At 36.5% G+C, this 17,071-nt stretch overlaps 1 protein-coding gene across 1 annotated transcript in view; it reads left to right on the forward strand.

Moving 5' to 3' along the window:
• Positions 1-17,071, forward strand: part of LOC119790728 (collagen alpha-1(XIX) chain) — a 178,731-nt gene that overhangs the window by 101,928 nt on the left and 59,732 nt on the right. Inside the window, exons 19-22 of the mRNA XM_038296417.1 lie at positions 6,928-6,960; positions 11,887-11,925; positions 12,058-12,093; positions 16,589-16,624. Of these exons, the coding sequence (XP_038152345.1) occupies positions 6,928-6,960; positions 11,887-11,925; positions 12,058-12,093; positions 16,589-16,624 (144 nt within the window). The remainder of the gene's footprint in view (positions 1-6,927; positions 6,961-11,886; positions 11,926-12,057; positions 12,094-16,588; positions 16,625-17,071) is intronic.

Below are 17,071 nucleotides of genomic sequence, written 5' to 3' on the forward strand. Positions count from 1 at the left end.
ATGTTATTGCACTGGAGAATAATACCATATGTTGAAGAACTTGACATGCATTTGCATTATGAAACCCTGCTAAGCAATTCTATATACAAGCAACAAAGATATGTTTCAAAGTGCCAATTTATTTCAGGGCAGAACAAACTGACAATGCTACATAGTAGGTAGTTGCCTGCAAAATTGCCCTGCTATAATTTGTTCCCCCCTTGTAACTTTAAGAAACAAAGGTCAATCAACTCCAAAGTTTCAGGAATGAATTGTCATCATAAAAGATGCTTATAAGCCAAACATGAAAAAGCTGGGACCTTTTTTGTCTGATTTAGACAGGGGGAACAGATTATAGAAGGTGGCCTGCTATAATTTGTTCCCCCCTTATAACTTTAAGAAATAAAGGTCCATCACCTCCAAAGTTTCAGGAATAAATTGTCATCATAAAAGATGCTTATAAGTCAAAAATGAAAAAGCTGGGACCTTTTTTGTCTGATTTAGACAGGGGGAAAAGATTACAGCAGGTTTTATTTCATCCCATATTGCCAATTCTGGCAATATGGGATGAAATAAAACGGCTGATGTTAGAACACAAACTGTTTCTTAAGGATAGTACAACAGTGATAAATTGTAAGTTAATATAAAACACAAATATAGATTTAAGTACTAAATTTCAACCAGGAAAAAATTATTTCCTTCTGCATATACAGTAGTCTTTAATGATTACACGTGCACTCCATTTTCTATTTCATTTTTATTACAAGTATATGGTTTACAACAGATTTCAATAGGATGAGAATATTTGGACACTGAAACAATGAGAGAGTTTTTTAATGAACGTATGGAAAAGAACAAGGACCTGTTTGCTTTCAGAGGAAGGAGTAGACACTGCTGTCAGCGACCAGCTTTCAAGCAAACGTTTGTGTTTTATTATTAGTTTTAGATCAATATCACTGGCGATTTTCTGCTATAACATGTGAAGTAAAGAATAAAACAGTAAAGCTCAACTTTCATACACGTAAAACCTTTCAAATTTCAAGTTCTGCACGTTGGAATTGAGGCGGAGTTAAGTCGGGTTGTTCGTCCTACTCCGTGCGTGCTCCCGAGGAGGGGATACAAATTTTCCCAGGGATAACTACCTTGGCATGACACCGGTAGCTTCTAGCTTCGTCGCATAGCTTCTAGCTTCGTCTCAGCATGTTGGTTTTGTAGGTGTTTCAACAATTACAGTTGCTGTTCTGGGCTGTAGATAGAATCTTTGATCCAAGGCACAAATTGTAAATTAATGAGAATATCTCCAAGTGAAGAAACTCGACTTGGGCTCTGGAGCAGCCGCCATGATGACTAGTGTTGGTAAACACAAACACGCCCTTAGCATGTTTCCTTCCTGTTTCCCTCACTCCCACACAGGAAGACAATACTTCACTGCAGCTTTTAAGTCTCTAGCTGATCCCCAGACTATAAAATAACGCAGTAACGCATCATGTAGTAATGTTAACGGAGTTACTGAATTTAAAAACTAACGTGTTAGCATACTAGTTAGTGAAAAAAATACCGCCGTTACAGTAACGCGTTACTTACTACGCGTTAGTCCCAACACTGTCAATGCCACACAGAGTTATAGCAGCAGATACCTCTCTAGAACAACTGTTAAGAGGAGACTGTATCAGGCCTTCATGGTAAAATAGCTGCTAGGAAACCACTGTTAGGGACAGGCAACAAGCAAGAGACTTGCTTGGGCTAAAGAACACAACGAATGGACATTAGAAAAGTGGAAATCTGTGCTTTGGTCTGATGAGTCCAGATCTGATGAGATCTTTGATTCCAACCATTGTGTCTTTGTGCGATGCATAAAAGGTGAACGGATGGACTCTACATGCCTGGTTCCACCGTGAAGCATGGAGGAGGACGTGCGATGGTGTGGGGGTTCTTTGCTGGTGACACTGCTGGGGATTTATTCAAAATTGAAGGCATACTGAACCAGCATGTCTACCACAGCATTTTACAGCGGCCTGCTATTCCATCCGGTTTGCCTTTAGTTGGACCATCATTTATTTTTTCAACAGGACAATGACCCCAAACACACCTCCAGGCTGTGTACTGTAAGGGCAATTTGACCAAGAAGGACAGTGATAGGATGCTGCGCCAGATGACCTGGCCTCCACAATCACTGGACCTGAACCAAATTGAGATGGTTTGGGGTGAGCTGGACCGCAGAGTGAAAGCAAAAAGGGCCAACAAGTGCTAAGCATCTCTGGAAACTCCTTCAAGACTGTTGGAAGGCCATTTTAGTTGACTACCTCTTGAAGCTCATCAAGAGAATGCAAAGAGTGTGCGAAGCGGTAATCAAAGCAAAATGTGTCTACTTTGAAGAACCTAGATATAAGACATATTTTCCATTGTTTCACAATTTTTTGTTTAGTATATAATTCCACATGTGTTGATTCATAGTTTTGATGCCTTCAGTGTGAATCTATAATTTTCATTAGTGATGCACCGATACCAGTATCGGGCAGAACCCTGATCCAGCACAAAAATGGTGGTATCGGTATTGGCAAGTACCAACAAATAGGGTACCTATACGATTTTAAGAGCCAAAAGTCACCCATTCCAGCTAGGCAATAAAAAGTTCTAATGGAGTCACTTTGTATTAGTCTTTTTCCTGCTTCACAAAGCTAGGCAGCAGCTTTACAAAGCATGATGGCAACAATTTTACATCCAAGTAGAATGCAGGTCTACATATACACACACATCAATTTTAAACAGATGGTATCAATATCTTATATGTATCAGCCAATGCTGCACAGCAAGGTATTGGGTATCGGTATCTTGGCCAAAAAATGGCATAAGTGCAACACAAATTTTCATAATCATGAAAATAAAGAAAACGCTTTGAATGAGAAGGTGTGTTCAAAACTTTGGTCTGTACTGTATATAGGTTTCATTGTTTTGATCTAAGATGTTTTGACTGTTAGTCATGATTTATTTTTAATTTATTTGAGTACTTTAGGCATATTAAAAAGAAAAAAGTTCAAATGTTTGGACACAGAAAGTTGGTTGGAGGAAGCCTCTTTTTTTACTACTGAACTTTACTGCATTTTATCACATTTAAACCAGAAGCTTTAGCACACCTTTTGGGGATTCTACTTGATAGACCACAATTATAAAGTGAAAAGAATATTGATTCTTGAATCTTTTAAAATATGTTACATCTAAAAGTAAAATATATATATATATATATTATTTTAATAAGAATCCAAACCTGCAGTATACAGAAATCTATAAAAAAAAGAGTATACATATCCCATCCTAAAATCAGTACTTAAAATGTGAAAAACTGTTAAGGCAAGTTAATTTGTATATCACAGTTCAAAGTACTTTACATTAATTAAATAATAAAATTTAAGAAAATAAAAGCAGAATAAAAGCAAATAAAGATGAAAAAAAATGTGTAAAACAGTTGGACCACAACCTTAAACTAATAATATCTCAGTAAACAGTTTAACTTCAACAGTTAAAGGCAGCTCTAAGCAAATGGGTTTTTAACTTGGACTTCAAAGAAATCAGGCTCTTAGCACTTCTACAGTCTTCTGGAGGTTTGTTCCAGATCACTGGAGCATAGGAACTAAATGCTGCTTCACCATGTTTTGTTCTAGTTCTGGGTGAACAGAGTAGGCTTGAACTTTAGAGGAGTAATATCTCCAAAAACTTGCATGTATAATTGTAAAAAATTTAATCTGAAACTAATTTTTATGCAACACACATACGTTTTTTCTGAACAATGTAAAAAGAAAATAAATAATTACAAAATAATGTCTTTAAGCAGTCACAAAGCTGATTTCGAAACACTGTTTGCAGCAAACTACCTTTTATTGCAGTTCAAGCTCTGATCTGGCAAACATACTAAATCTAAAATCTGATTATATGTCATAGTTGTGCAATTAAAGCAATTGAAAGGGACTCATTAATCTACCAATGAAAGGTATTTGATAGTAGCTTTAAAAGCTTCTCTACAATGAGACGTCTTGATTTTAAATTCATGTTACTTGCTCTAAAAGCAGCCAGGCAATACTACGACTTTTGCACAGATTTGGTTCAAGCTCAATTACTGACCCTCTTTATCTTACCTTCCTCTATAATAATTTAACAATTTAAGAAAATAGTAGTCCTGTAGATAAAGTCTCTGGTTCAGTGAATTAATTTAAGTTCTTCCTGAGGGAGAAAGTGATTGTGTGCCCCAAATTACTGCACTGTTAAAGTGCTCCAATCAGAGCATGAAAAACAGAAGCGTCCAGATACGGTCACCTCGAGTCTTATATTACTTTACCAAAATCATAACCTGAAAACAAAGTACTTTATTTATTGAGGTATTTAATATAGTGTTAAATATTCATCTTCAGTAAAACAGTTAGAAAAAAATATATTTTTTTACTGACACCTATTAGGTATATCAGGGTTTTTATCACACAGATTGCTATAAAAATCTCTCTCTATATATATATATATATATATATATATATATATATATATATATATATATATATATATATATATATACATATATGTAGATAATATAATATATAATACATATATATATATATACATATATATATATATATATATATATATATATACATATATATATATATATATATATATATATATATATATATATATATATATATATATATATATATATATATATATATATATATATATATATATATATATATATTGTTTTTTTATCCTCAGAAGTAATCAAGAAGGTTAGAACTTTATGATTGTTAAACCAATGCTTCCTTACAGCAGTCTGAACGGAGACCTAAAACAGTTAGAGGTCTTACCTATCCAAACCTATTTGGGATTCCTTTGGGATCAGTTGAATGTAATGAAGCTTTAAGCAGCAGTGTGCATGTGTTTGAGTGGAATGAATCATTATTACATTAGCTCCAAGTGTGGATTTCAATAATATTTTGAAAACAAAGACAATTATTAAGGTTCAGATTTTGTCAATAGTTTATGTTAGTCAATAACATGATGGGAATGCTACTTATACAATATGTTTGCAGTCCCTGTATAGTAAATAAAAACCTACCTTAAAAGTAATGTTCCAAGACCGAAAAAAAAGTGTTAAAATAAATAAGCTCTGGAATAGCTCATTGTATAATGCTATGGTCTAACTCCCTGTTGTGACAACCTGAATAAACAGCAGGCACGCTTCCATAGAAAAGGCCGTTTACTTTCTAGATCCTTCTTACAACTTTTTAACTTCATCTGACTTCATTTTAAGTTTTCATCATCGGTATTAAAAAGTAGATTTTTGTCTTTTTGACACAGTATCGGCTTCCAATGTGACCTAGTAGGGCTTATATAAGGTACCTTTACTGATCCAGAAAGATTAGACTTAGTCTCTGGCTGTCAAAAATCAATGTCTGGGATGCATTTCCAGGAATTAATAAAAAAAAAAAAAAGAAAGAAAAAGCCTGAACCAATGAAACCAAAGTTGTGTTTTTATGAACTCCAATCTTAGTCATGGGCTTTACCTATTGAATTTTGCTCCTGCAACACCTATCTTTCTGCTCTTATTTCAACATATCTGTCTACAACCACTATATCTAGAACTATTTCAAGTATATTTCCTAGAAGCTGTAAAAGCAAGCTGCAAATTGCTTTACATCTTGTGCAAATAGAAATAAAAATCTCATGTAGGCAGGCACTTAAGCAATGAAAGAGAAACTTGCTGTTTTTAGCCCTTCCTTTTAAATGGTTTACATTCCAAACATGGTAGTCTAACATACAGTAACATTTCAGGCTCAGTCAAAGATAATGACACAGACTCTCATGAAGCTAAACCTGAAATTAAATAAATGACCGGTTTACTGAACGACTCTTAGGAGTTTTAGATTTACACATTGCCTCAGAATATTTGCCTAGGCAAGGCAATGCAAGTTTATGCTGTACATATATATATATATATATATATATATATATATATATATATATATATATATATATATATATATATATATGTGTGTGTGTGTGTGTGTGAAGAGACATAGAGAGCATTTTAGTAACAAGACAATTGTAAATGCTGCATATTATATATATGTATATATATAAAGTGAATGAAAACAGCCCTGCCTTCTTCACCCATACTGCTCAGGTGCAGTGCCTTCTCCGCCTCCACTCGTCAAAGAAGCTCACACTGGAATGTCGCTTTCAGTGACATCCCTTTGTTATTTATCATATCACTTCCACAAAAAGCTGAGCAAGGACCTTGCCCCTTTGTAGCTCAGCGCCCCAACCGTATCTGCACCATATAGTCCTTATCCACTTTTTGCACCACTGGACCCTAAGATGGACCAATGGGAAAACATGGGATCTTTGTGGTTTTTCATGTAAAGTTACTGTAAAGTTCAACTGGCCGAAAAAAGATGCCATATGAGCATATACTATATCTTCACACAGACAGGGACTTTAAGGCTTTAAAAAAGTAATAATTTCACAGAAGCTTTTGTACCTTGTAAGCCAAAGCACGTGTTCCCTGCATGCTTTTGAATCGTTTAATACTGCATAGAGTACAAAATGTGACGTTTTCCAGTTTTATTGCAGGGGGAACATTTCCTCGATTTAAATTATGAATTACAGAATGGAGGCTCCCTCCAGCAAGTGTCACAATTAAGAACGATCTAAGATTTCCTCGGGCTGCTTATAAATCCTTGCAAACAATGACATGAGGCCCAACTATAACCTTTCCTACGAATGTCTAGTATATTGCTTAGTATTTAAAGGATAAGATAGGGGCTGCATGTGGAGAGTGGTGAAGGAAGTTTCTTGTCTTGTTTAACAGATTGACAATGCAAAGATAAACACCTTATGTTTGTTTATATTATTGCTTCCAGTTGTCAAAGATAGTTATAATCAATATGCTCCTCTCATCGTCAGGGTGACATTGGCCCGCCTGGTCCTCCTGTGTCTGTAAGTACAATATTGGGATCAAACTCCACATCACACAATCTTTTCATCTGTTTTATTTATGCTTTATTATAAGAGTTATGCATTATATTGAACCTATGCCAGCAGAAGCATATGGCCAAACATCTTTGCATTAGTAAAGGTTTTGTTTGGAGACCAGCAGAAGGAACTAAATGGAAAAACAGTGTTTACCTTTGCTGTCACACCGCCAATATGCTACCATGTCATAGTGTAAGCAATATCCTGCCCCTTGAAGGGGCTGCAGAGCTTTTCTATCTTAAGCTATGTTTATATTTCCTTTCCATCGTGTGTATGAACAGCAGAAGAAAAAGCATAAGGGATAACAGATAAGCTCTTTTCTGTTTAATTTTTTCCAACAAAAAGCTTCTTTGTTGCTTTAGATAATGACTTGCTCTTTACCTACAAACTGCTGGTGGCTGATCTTTACTTAGTATTGTTAAAAAAAAAAAAATCTTACTCAAGCAGTTATTGTTTAAATCTTGTTTGGTACTGCAAAATGCTTAACAATGTGAATAAATGGGGTCACAGTGTCATGATGGGTTCTCAAATGGAGACCCAATTATGCAGAACACCACTAGACGGACACAAGGATGAAAGTTTAACACGTTTATTATGCACAACACACAGAATGTACTGATGACTGGTTCGGGCCTGGGTTCTGGTTTCACCGGAGTCTGCGTGAGAGACAGAACGGTTAAGGACTGCTGACAGGATTTGATTTCCAAGTGAGCTCTGATAGTACCTTGAGGGTTCTTGAGGTTCTCTTTGGGAGAGTCACTGTTGGTTCTGGAGAGGTGTTTATCAGCAGAGTCCGTTTGCTGCTTCAGCGTCTCACGTCTAGCTTGAACAGACCTTAGCTTTGGTTTCCCAGCTCAGGTCCAGAGCTGCTTGGAGGTTCTCAGAGAATCTTCAGGGTTTGGCTCAGAGGGTCGGCTCGGCAGGTTAGCTCTTCCGGAGCTTTCACGGAGGAGACACGGGTTTCCTGGAAACACAGAGATAGTGGTTAGAATCCAACCTGGATTCAAAGACATGGAGATACTCAAAGATCTAGGCTTTAGCGCTGACCAACTGGAACAACACTGCGGCGTTGAGGCAAGGTCTGAAGACAGCTTATATAGTGGATCCTCTGATGATCTAGATGAGCTGCAGCTGTGCAGGAGGCTCCCTCAGAGGATCCACGGCGGACTCTGCTGGAGAAAGATGGGATTTTCTCCAGCTCCCAACACACAGGGCAAGGCCTGTTTGCTTAAGTTAATAACTGTGAATTATAGAAAAAGTTTGTGCTTTTTTTGTAAAATTTTGTAAAGGTATAGATTGAACAGCAATTTATGTCAGGGTGAATATGTATACATTACTGAAAGAGACACAAAATGGTTGCATGGTGAAACTAATGCCTTACCTACTTAAAACATCAAGGGTGGAGGATTAGATTCAGATATGTAAGGCAGCAGTAATATATTAAAAAAGAATAAACAGTTAAAATTGTCCAATAAAAACATGTTCTTGATGCCTTTGTTTCTCAAAGTGAGGGCTTTGATATTTTCATGACTCTCGACTAATGGCTTTTGTTCTGAAGAACAGCTGTCTATTAAACCCACTGAAGCCCTTGCATTGAAGCTTGGAAACAAAGTTGGATCACCCTCATTCATATTCTCATTTTCAGCACTTGTTAACGAGCAATTCATATGGAAATTAGACATGATAATTATAGATCCAAGAAATATCCTCCTTCCCTCTTTTCAATCTTACCAAACAAAAGGCAATTCTCTTTAAACAGACAGAAAACTCTTGGTTGTGGTTTTAAAGGCTTTTTTAAAGAGGTTTAGTTAGTAGTTTTTGCCCTTCAATAAATGACAGCATCTAAACATTGTTTAGTGAAGTGTTTGCCTCTATAGATATTGCATACAGTGGAGTAGGAAGGTATCAGTTACTTGATAAATGAGTCTGTTTGAATATTCTGGTATGCCGTTCTCTGTCTGAGCTCCGCTCCTTCCCATGGCAGATAATTTTGGCAGTAACACATTGATTTCCCTTACACAGCAGAAGCAAGGGTTCACATCATTACCCTCCCTTCATAAAACTTCTCGTGCCTCTGTTTATTAGTGACAAGGAGGGGGAAGTAGACTCACAGACATGCACGGCCATCACATCCAGCTTTGCCCTTTAAGGGAGAAAACAGTCCTCTCTTTATTGCTCCACTGCTGAACACTGGTGTTTTATAATCTGTGAAGCCAAATCTGTTATGCCAATTTATGTGGAAGGATATGGCCCTTTGCAGAATAACTATGCTCTTGCAGAAAGGTTTTGAAGAAATTTCCACAGATGCTAATGGCAATCAAGCTTTTGTTTCATATCCGAGGACAAAGCGGCCCCTTTGTTTTCTAACAGCAGGTAAAGATTGACTGATTATGCCATTGGGAATAAGTACCTTGCTCGTTTGGACCACTGTTGCTAAAAAGAGAGCCATTCATGTCAAGTTCATAGAGACTGTAATCAGAGAAATTATCAGATAGGGCTCAAAGGCACACTTGAATCAGAGAAATCACAATTATAAAGGTAGAGTAATAAAGCTCTTTAACGAAAGGAAATCAAAGGCTCTTTTTTATTTATTTTTGTTATTTATTGTACAAAATGTAAGTTTAAAGAATGCAGCAAAATGTTTACCAAATACTCTATGGCTTTAACCCTAACTTTTAACAAAGTTTATGTATCCAGCCTGTTAACACTGATGTTTTGTAGGAAAGTTTGATAAAATAACCGTTTGTATTAAGCGCTGGCTAACAGGTTTCAACATGTAAGAGTACAGATTGCTAAAAACTGGTTACGGGAAAATTCCCCAAACATTTCTGAAGTTTTGACTGTACTCAGAAAACAATGGATTGGATGCAGGAGTTTGCAATTCAGCCAAAGAGTTGTCAGTTTAAAGGAATAGTACACCCAAAACATGATTAGCCTTCATTTTCTACTCACCCCCATGCTGAACAACACCCTGGAGTACTTTTTTGATATCTCAAATGCATCTGGAGATCTGGGAGGCTTCTTGCTGTCTGCTGACATTCAAATAATGGAGGTCTATGGTGCCCGAGACAGAAAGGTCCACAAAAGTCCACAAAAACGTGTCAATATTCCTCCATACTGCTCGTCCAATGTATTCCAAGTGTCCTGAGTGGGTAGCATCCAGAATTTACTCGAAACAAAGTCATTTAGAATGTTTTTAGAGCATAAACAGTAGTGTATAGGATTTCCTGAAAGCGCGCACATGCGCGATCACGACGCTACGGAAGCCGGCAGACCAAACCAGATGAAACTGCGCATTCAGCGTCTGCTCTTCCAATAATGCAAGCGTAGAAGAAGAAATGTGCCGTTTACCTGTGCAAAGAAAGAAACAACGAAAGAAAAATGTCTGAGGACTTCAGTGTTGAGGAAGAGCATGAGTTCTTTGCCGAGCTGAATGCGCTGGTTTGGTCTGCCGGCTTCCGTAGCGTCGTGATCGCGCATGTGCGTTTTTTGTGGACTTTTATGGACCTTTCTGCCTCGGGCGCTGGGCACCTCCATTATTTGAATGTCAGCAGACAGCAAGAAGCCTCCCAGATCTCCAGATATATTTGAGATATTAAAAAAGTACTCCAGAGTGTTGTTCAGCATGGGGGTGAGTAGAAAATGAAGGCTAATCATGTTTTGGGTGTACTATTCTTTTAAACCCTTTAAATATTGATGTGTCCTTGGGCAAAACCTTTCAACTGCATTTTCTACTGATGGTGGTGTATGTGAATGTCTAAATGTAGTGTGAAACACTTTTTTTCTTTACTTGAAAAGGTGCTATACAATTGCAGGCCATGATGAGTTTGTCCATATGCAAATTTTTCACCATTTGAATGTAATATAATTTTTTTTTATATCATGTGATTAAAACAGCTCATCTAATTCATCTGTCACGCTATCCTTGGTAATGATTTCAAAAAAATCTAAAACAAAATAGTGTTCTGGATATAAATGCTAGATTTTCTAATTAAACTCAGAATGTCACGACTAAGAACAGAAGGACCCAATATTCGGGCAAGGCAGACAGTGGGATTACTCAAAAAGTGTTTATTAAAATAAACAGGTCTGTATTAACAGCTTCTAGGACGTCTGAGGCAGGAAACTCTGGAGAGAAGAAGCACAGGTTGGTGACATACGTAATCTAACGGAGGAACATTCTGAACATGAGTCACTAACCTCGTTTACAAGTTTAGTCCATAGCCAGAGAACAAGGTAGGATCCAGCCAGTGGGCTGCCAACAAGATGCGGCGGGCTCCGCCGAGAGGGTGCCAGATGGTGCAGCCCCAGAGAACATGTCAGAGTCCGAAGCCAGGTCTGGCAAACAGATCAGAACAGTAACAGGCAAGCTCAGAGATCCAGGAGTCCAAAGACAGTTAAGGAAAACCATTTAGACAGGAACAGGCAGGCTCAGAGGTTGAGAGGCAGAACAGGTCGGGATCAGGTAATCAGAAACACTTATGTAGGCTAAACACGCTCTCAACTCTGAGATCAGATGGGAATAGTCAGGCTCAATGGTTGAGAGTCAGAATAGGTCAGGATCATGAAATCAGCAAGGTACACTAAAAACACCCTCACCACTTGTTGGAGAGCACAAGAATAATCTGACGTGATGACTGGGTGCAAGCAGCTTAAATAGAGGTAGGAGCAGGTGGATCAGATGAGCAGTGATGAGAAATAGAGCAGAGTTAGACAGGTTAATGGAATGAGTATTTAAGCCAGTCATCAGTGCCAAGATCATGACACAGAATCAGTAAAATAGATAAAATTGAAGTTTGGGAACCTCTTTCTTTATTTTTTTAATGTTGGCAGTAGTTGCCAGGTTCTTGAAAACCATTTCCAGAACACTATGTCTTTCATTACTTGTAGGTGATGACAGCACATGGGTTAAGACAGCTCTCTGGAACTGTAAGCAAATGTTTATATTATATATTTTATGTATTTTCAAATGTATTATTGCTTCATGTTCCCAGTTTAAATTGAACCGTAATACATTACATTTAGATGTTGATGTAGTATTTTTTTCTCCTATTTTTCCAGGATGAAAGCACTCAGAAGGGTGAAAAGGGAGCCGAGGTAACTATATTTCCTCATTATTGCTTGCAGAGGAAAACCGTACTGTGACTCACTTTTGATTTTCAGGAACTTGGTCCAACATCACAGCGTGAATAATACTTCCTATTTCTTACATACAATCAACAAAAGTGTCATTGAGATTTGATTGTGAAATAACAATTGATCACCTGCTGTTTAGGTGGAGGGTTTTATTGCACCATTGGGTTCAATAGAGAAGGACAAAGTGAATTGTAGAACAAACCACTGTGGATTTATTGTTTGGATGAAAGAACTGCAAATGCATCTACAGTCGAGCATATTTTAAAAGAATCATAGGAGACTTACTTATGGTAGAAATCAAAAAGCATTGGCATACACTCCACATTGCAACGATTTAGGCAATTGTTCTTTGTTTATCTGCAGGGTTTTTACTGATAATAAGCAATTTGAAAGAGCCCCATCTGAACTTTTACTGGAGTAGATTTAGGTAAGCACTGTTTGCAATAGGGAACTATTCTAAGTAAAAACTACAAGTAAGGAATCTTGTGGCCTGAAATTATAATTCAATGATCAGGATCTTCATATGTGATTGAAAAAAAAGGGTATAGAGGATGCTTAAAAAAGAAGAAGCAAGATAAAATATAACACACAGGAAAAGTAGAAAACAATATTCCAGAAAATCCATTAACTTCACTTCCAGCAATTATAGCTTGTCATTATGAGGTAGGTGCTGGGCAAAAAAAAAAAAAAAACATAGGCAGGAAGTATTAGCTTAATTTATGCCAATATGCTGGAAATGTAATCTGAAATACAGGCAGGTAAAGGCAATGTTAGGTTGAACAAAAAAGTACAGATGCATAGGGTTGCCATTTGGGGTGTAAAATCCGGAATCTTTTTATTTGGCAGTTAAATGTTGCATAACGTTTTGAAACAAATAACGTGCGCAGTTAGTGCTTTATAACACTAACAATACTAAAGCTAACAGTAACTAAGAAGAATAATCAACAAAATACTAAGTTCAGTATAGTTGTTGGTGGAATTTAAGTACAACCTGATAATCTGCACCCGTGCTCCTGTCACGGTTGCCTAGAGACAGACCCCACATACACCTCGCTTCCAAACCATGTTGGAAGTGATTCTTCACCACATCCAAGAAAGAATTATTTGAAAATATACCGACCTGATCGGAGATAGGCAAATCATTGACTATTCACCAACATAGAGAGATATTCAACGATTAAATAATCTAAAAGGTCTATCTGTAAAAGAATAAAAATAAACAAACAAATATTGCCAAGATTTGGGGTTTTCTGCACAATTCCTAGATAAAACATATTTCTAGGGTCTTCTTTATATTTTATGTAAAAATTTTAATATTTTTGAGGAATCAGTATTTAGGAATCCTTTCATAAAGAATAAGGAGTTTCCAACAGAAGGCTCGATGTATCTTAGCTCTCATAGAGCATTTGCTTGAGAGAGTTTAATCTATACAATATTTAATATTTAGTATATATTTAAAAAGTTCTTAATTGTTTACCCAACAGAAATTGACACAAATAGAACACCTTTAGCTGCAACTGGAACAGAATCTCATTAACTTAATTGTGCAATAACTGAGTTATGTGCATGCAGCAGTGTATTATATCTTTCTTACTGTTAGTGTGGCACCACAGATTTAATCTGTTATATCTGCAGAGCCGCATGTGGCTCTTTGGCTCACTTAATATATCAAACGATGAACTGTTGCCCTGTTTTTATTTCATGCTTTGTTCCTGTGCCCCCCATGGACCCCACACTGAACAGCCCTCACACACCCACACATGCACTTAATGAACGTTGGCAACCCTACAGATGTATTTAAAATAGAACACCATCTGGCTTTTTTAACAATCAAGAGGAATCACAATTTCTGTATAAAGGTTAGATCTACATATCCTGAACCTAAAATAGCCCTAACACAAAACAACTAATGCTTCATGTTAGTCAGTGGTCAGCAGATTAGAGATACAAAAACAGGTGTTAGAGAATAAAAAAAAAAAGACAAAGATGACAAATTAGTTCAGATGGTCACGACCAGACTGGAAAGTCATAAAGCAGATAAAGAGCAAAAAAAAAAAAAAAAAAAGAGGTAATATTGAACTTTTTTAAACAGGAAAGTGGTAGAGGTCCATAAGTGAAAATAAACTATAAGAGTAGGAGAATAAAAAAGAATAAATAAATTTTTGCTAATCAACCCAAAAAATGAAGTAACCAGCCTAATATCCGATTTGTGCATCTCTTATCATACCGAGTAGATCTGACATCTTTAAGTACAGAGCATAAGAGTTTTTGTGTAAACAGATGAAATGTTAATTTTCATCATCCAAGCATCAACCTCAGTATGTTTCAAATGACAGAAAATTCCAAGGACATGACAAAGCAATCAAAATAAAGACTTAGTAAGACTTCAACTCGTTTCAAACAATGTAACATTTACTAAATTTAATACAGTGCTAAATTTGCAAAAGGTTTTCAGTTCTCACCTCGTATGTTTTCACAGTTCACATATAAACTTAAGGCAGGAGATAGGGATATTCAGTACCTCATATGTGGTATATAGTTAATATCTCATTAAATCACACAATATGTTTACAATTGCAGATTAACAGAGTTGGATAAGGGTGTTGCAGCTTTAAAAAACTTTTCGACTCCCTACTGAGAATACCAAGCAGTTTTAAGAAAAGAGAATGCAGCACCAACTTAAATGAATAGCTTCAACTGGTAACAAGTAAATAAATTAGGTTTATCAAACCTAATTTAATTCTGATGGTTTAACTGAACAACTTATAATGTACACTAAATAAATTAGGTTTGACACTTGTTACTAATTGAAACGGCTTGTTAAAGTTGAAGCTGTGCTCACTTTTAAAATGTAGTTTGATAGTGTGGGTTAACAGTTTTTTATGGCAAGATTTCCATTGCTGGAGGCTCTCCATATGCAGAGTAATATCGAGATGAAATTCTTCAACCAGTGGCCATGCCTTATCTCCACCGTCTTCTCCAACATGTCAGCACTTGCCTACAGAAGGCAGCTTTATCACTGACTACCACCAGAATTTGGAAGTGAAGATGAGTGAATAGCCTTCTGCTGTCCTAACCTTAACTTCATTGGAAACTAGTGGAAAAGTTTGGATGTGCTATTTTCATGCCAGAATGTCCAACACAGTCACATTTTGATTGACATCACCAATTTAGATGTGGCACAACACTTAGGCTAACTAGTCTTCTACAAAGCCATCTTTTTGCTTTTCTCCTGGATTTTGGTTTACATAAAGCAATGCCAGAAGGATTCACAGCCTCACATCTGTAGTTGAGTCCAACTGTAAGTTTAAAAGTGAAGAACAGCGGTGTGTTTGGAGACAGAATTGCATTTGAATATTGTAAAGTTCTTGTTGTGGAGTACCTTTAAATAGAGGTGCAAGGTGCTTGCGTTTGCGTACAGTTACCTGTCATACAACCTGTTCCTTCAAACAAGCTAGTAGCATTAAACACTCCAATCCAATACATTGCACCAAACAAGAGTCAGTGTCAGAATAGCCAGTTTGTTATTGGCAGAGAGGGTTTTGCAAGTTTTTCATGGATGTAGCCTGTGTATTCAGCTCTGCTTCTTTAACCTTAATAAAGAATTTTCCTTCCAAATGTGGATCAAATATAGATCTGTTTATGTTGAAGTTTTTAAACTTAAAGTTTAGATTTAACTGTGTGGAGACACTGTACGGGTCACATTTGTATTGGTACCCCTGATAAAGATATGTAAAAACAGCGTCTATTTCAAAATATATTTTTAACAACCTCAATAGTGCAGGCTGTCTCCATAGCAACCATTCCACATTTTTGAGTTTGCTAGTTTTTTATAGATAGTTATTAAGAAAATGTTGCCAGGGTCAGATCAGATGACGTTTATGGGCTTTTTTTCATGTAAAACAACAATTTTAAATAAAAAATAAGAGAAAGAACATAACAAAAAAACATAAGCAGGTAGACACACTAGTTCACCACACAAAATCAATCTTTTAAAACGGCCACAGCCATAAATCCAATATAAAATCTTAAGAGTTTAGCGATTATGCAAAGAGGGATGGTCAAATATCCCTATCTCGTCTTTACAGTGGGTGTAAATTGAGATGGTTTTCACTTAAAACTTAATGAAATGCAATGTACCATTGTCCAAAATATATTTTCATACAATCTGTAAAAAAAATTCGAAGATTTTAAGCTTTTTTACATATTTATTTTTTAAACAAGATCAAAAGATTCTAAAGCAACAAATTCTATATCATTTCATTTAAAGTGGAGAGAGGATTCACTTGTTTTCTCTTGCTTTTAACTGTTGTAACACAAAGGCTTATATCTTGAAAAACCTTGTGGAGTCCTTTTAAACCTCACCACAGTCGGGAAGACAAATGAGTGGCTTCACCATTTTTCTTTGTGCCTGTTTTTACAAAGGATGCCCTCCTGTTTCTTTACCTGTCTGCAGGGCGAGAGAGGAGCTCAAGGACCACCGGGCCTTAAGGTGACTTATTGAGAACCCCAGTCTAGCACTTACCTCTGAACATCAATATCTAGTGCCAATAAAGTAAAGCTCAAATGACATCCAGAAAGAACTGCTGTTTGTAGTTTTTCTCAGGGTCTGTGTAACAATATCAAGAGGTAATAGCACTTTAAAGTTTATAGGCTGTTAGTAGTCATTTTTTCTGTAGAGAAAGCTTTTCTTTTGACATATGTTCTGAGATAAGACAGCAGACACACTATGAGTTATGTTTCTGAGCTGTCATCAGTGGTTTAATTCATTTCCTCTTTATAGTTTGTATTTCCTGAGGTTTGAAAATGTTGTTCGTGTGCACAAAGGTTCTAATGCTTTCTGAGTCAAGGATGAGTCACATATGAACTCATGTTTTTCTAACAACAAAGAGCAAAAAAGAATGTTTTTTTTCTTTTTTTCATTTTTCCTTTATCCCTT

The sequence above is a fragment of the Cyprinodon tularosa genome, unplaced genomic scaffold (genome assembly GCF_016077235.1).
Source record: "Cyprinodon tularosa strain WSP-4 unplaced genomic scaffold, ASM1607723v1 ctg37, whole genome shotgun sequence".
In the NCBI taxonomy this organism is placed as follows: Eukaryota; Metazoa; Chordata; class Actinopteri; order Cyprinodontiformes; family Cyprinodontidae; genus Cyprinodon; species Cyprinodon tularosa.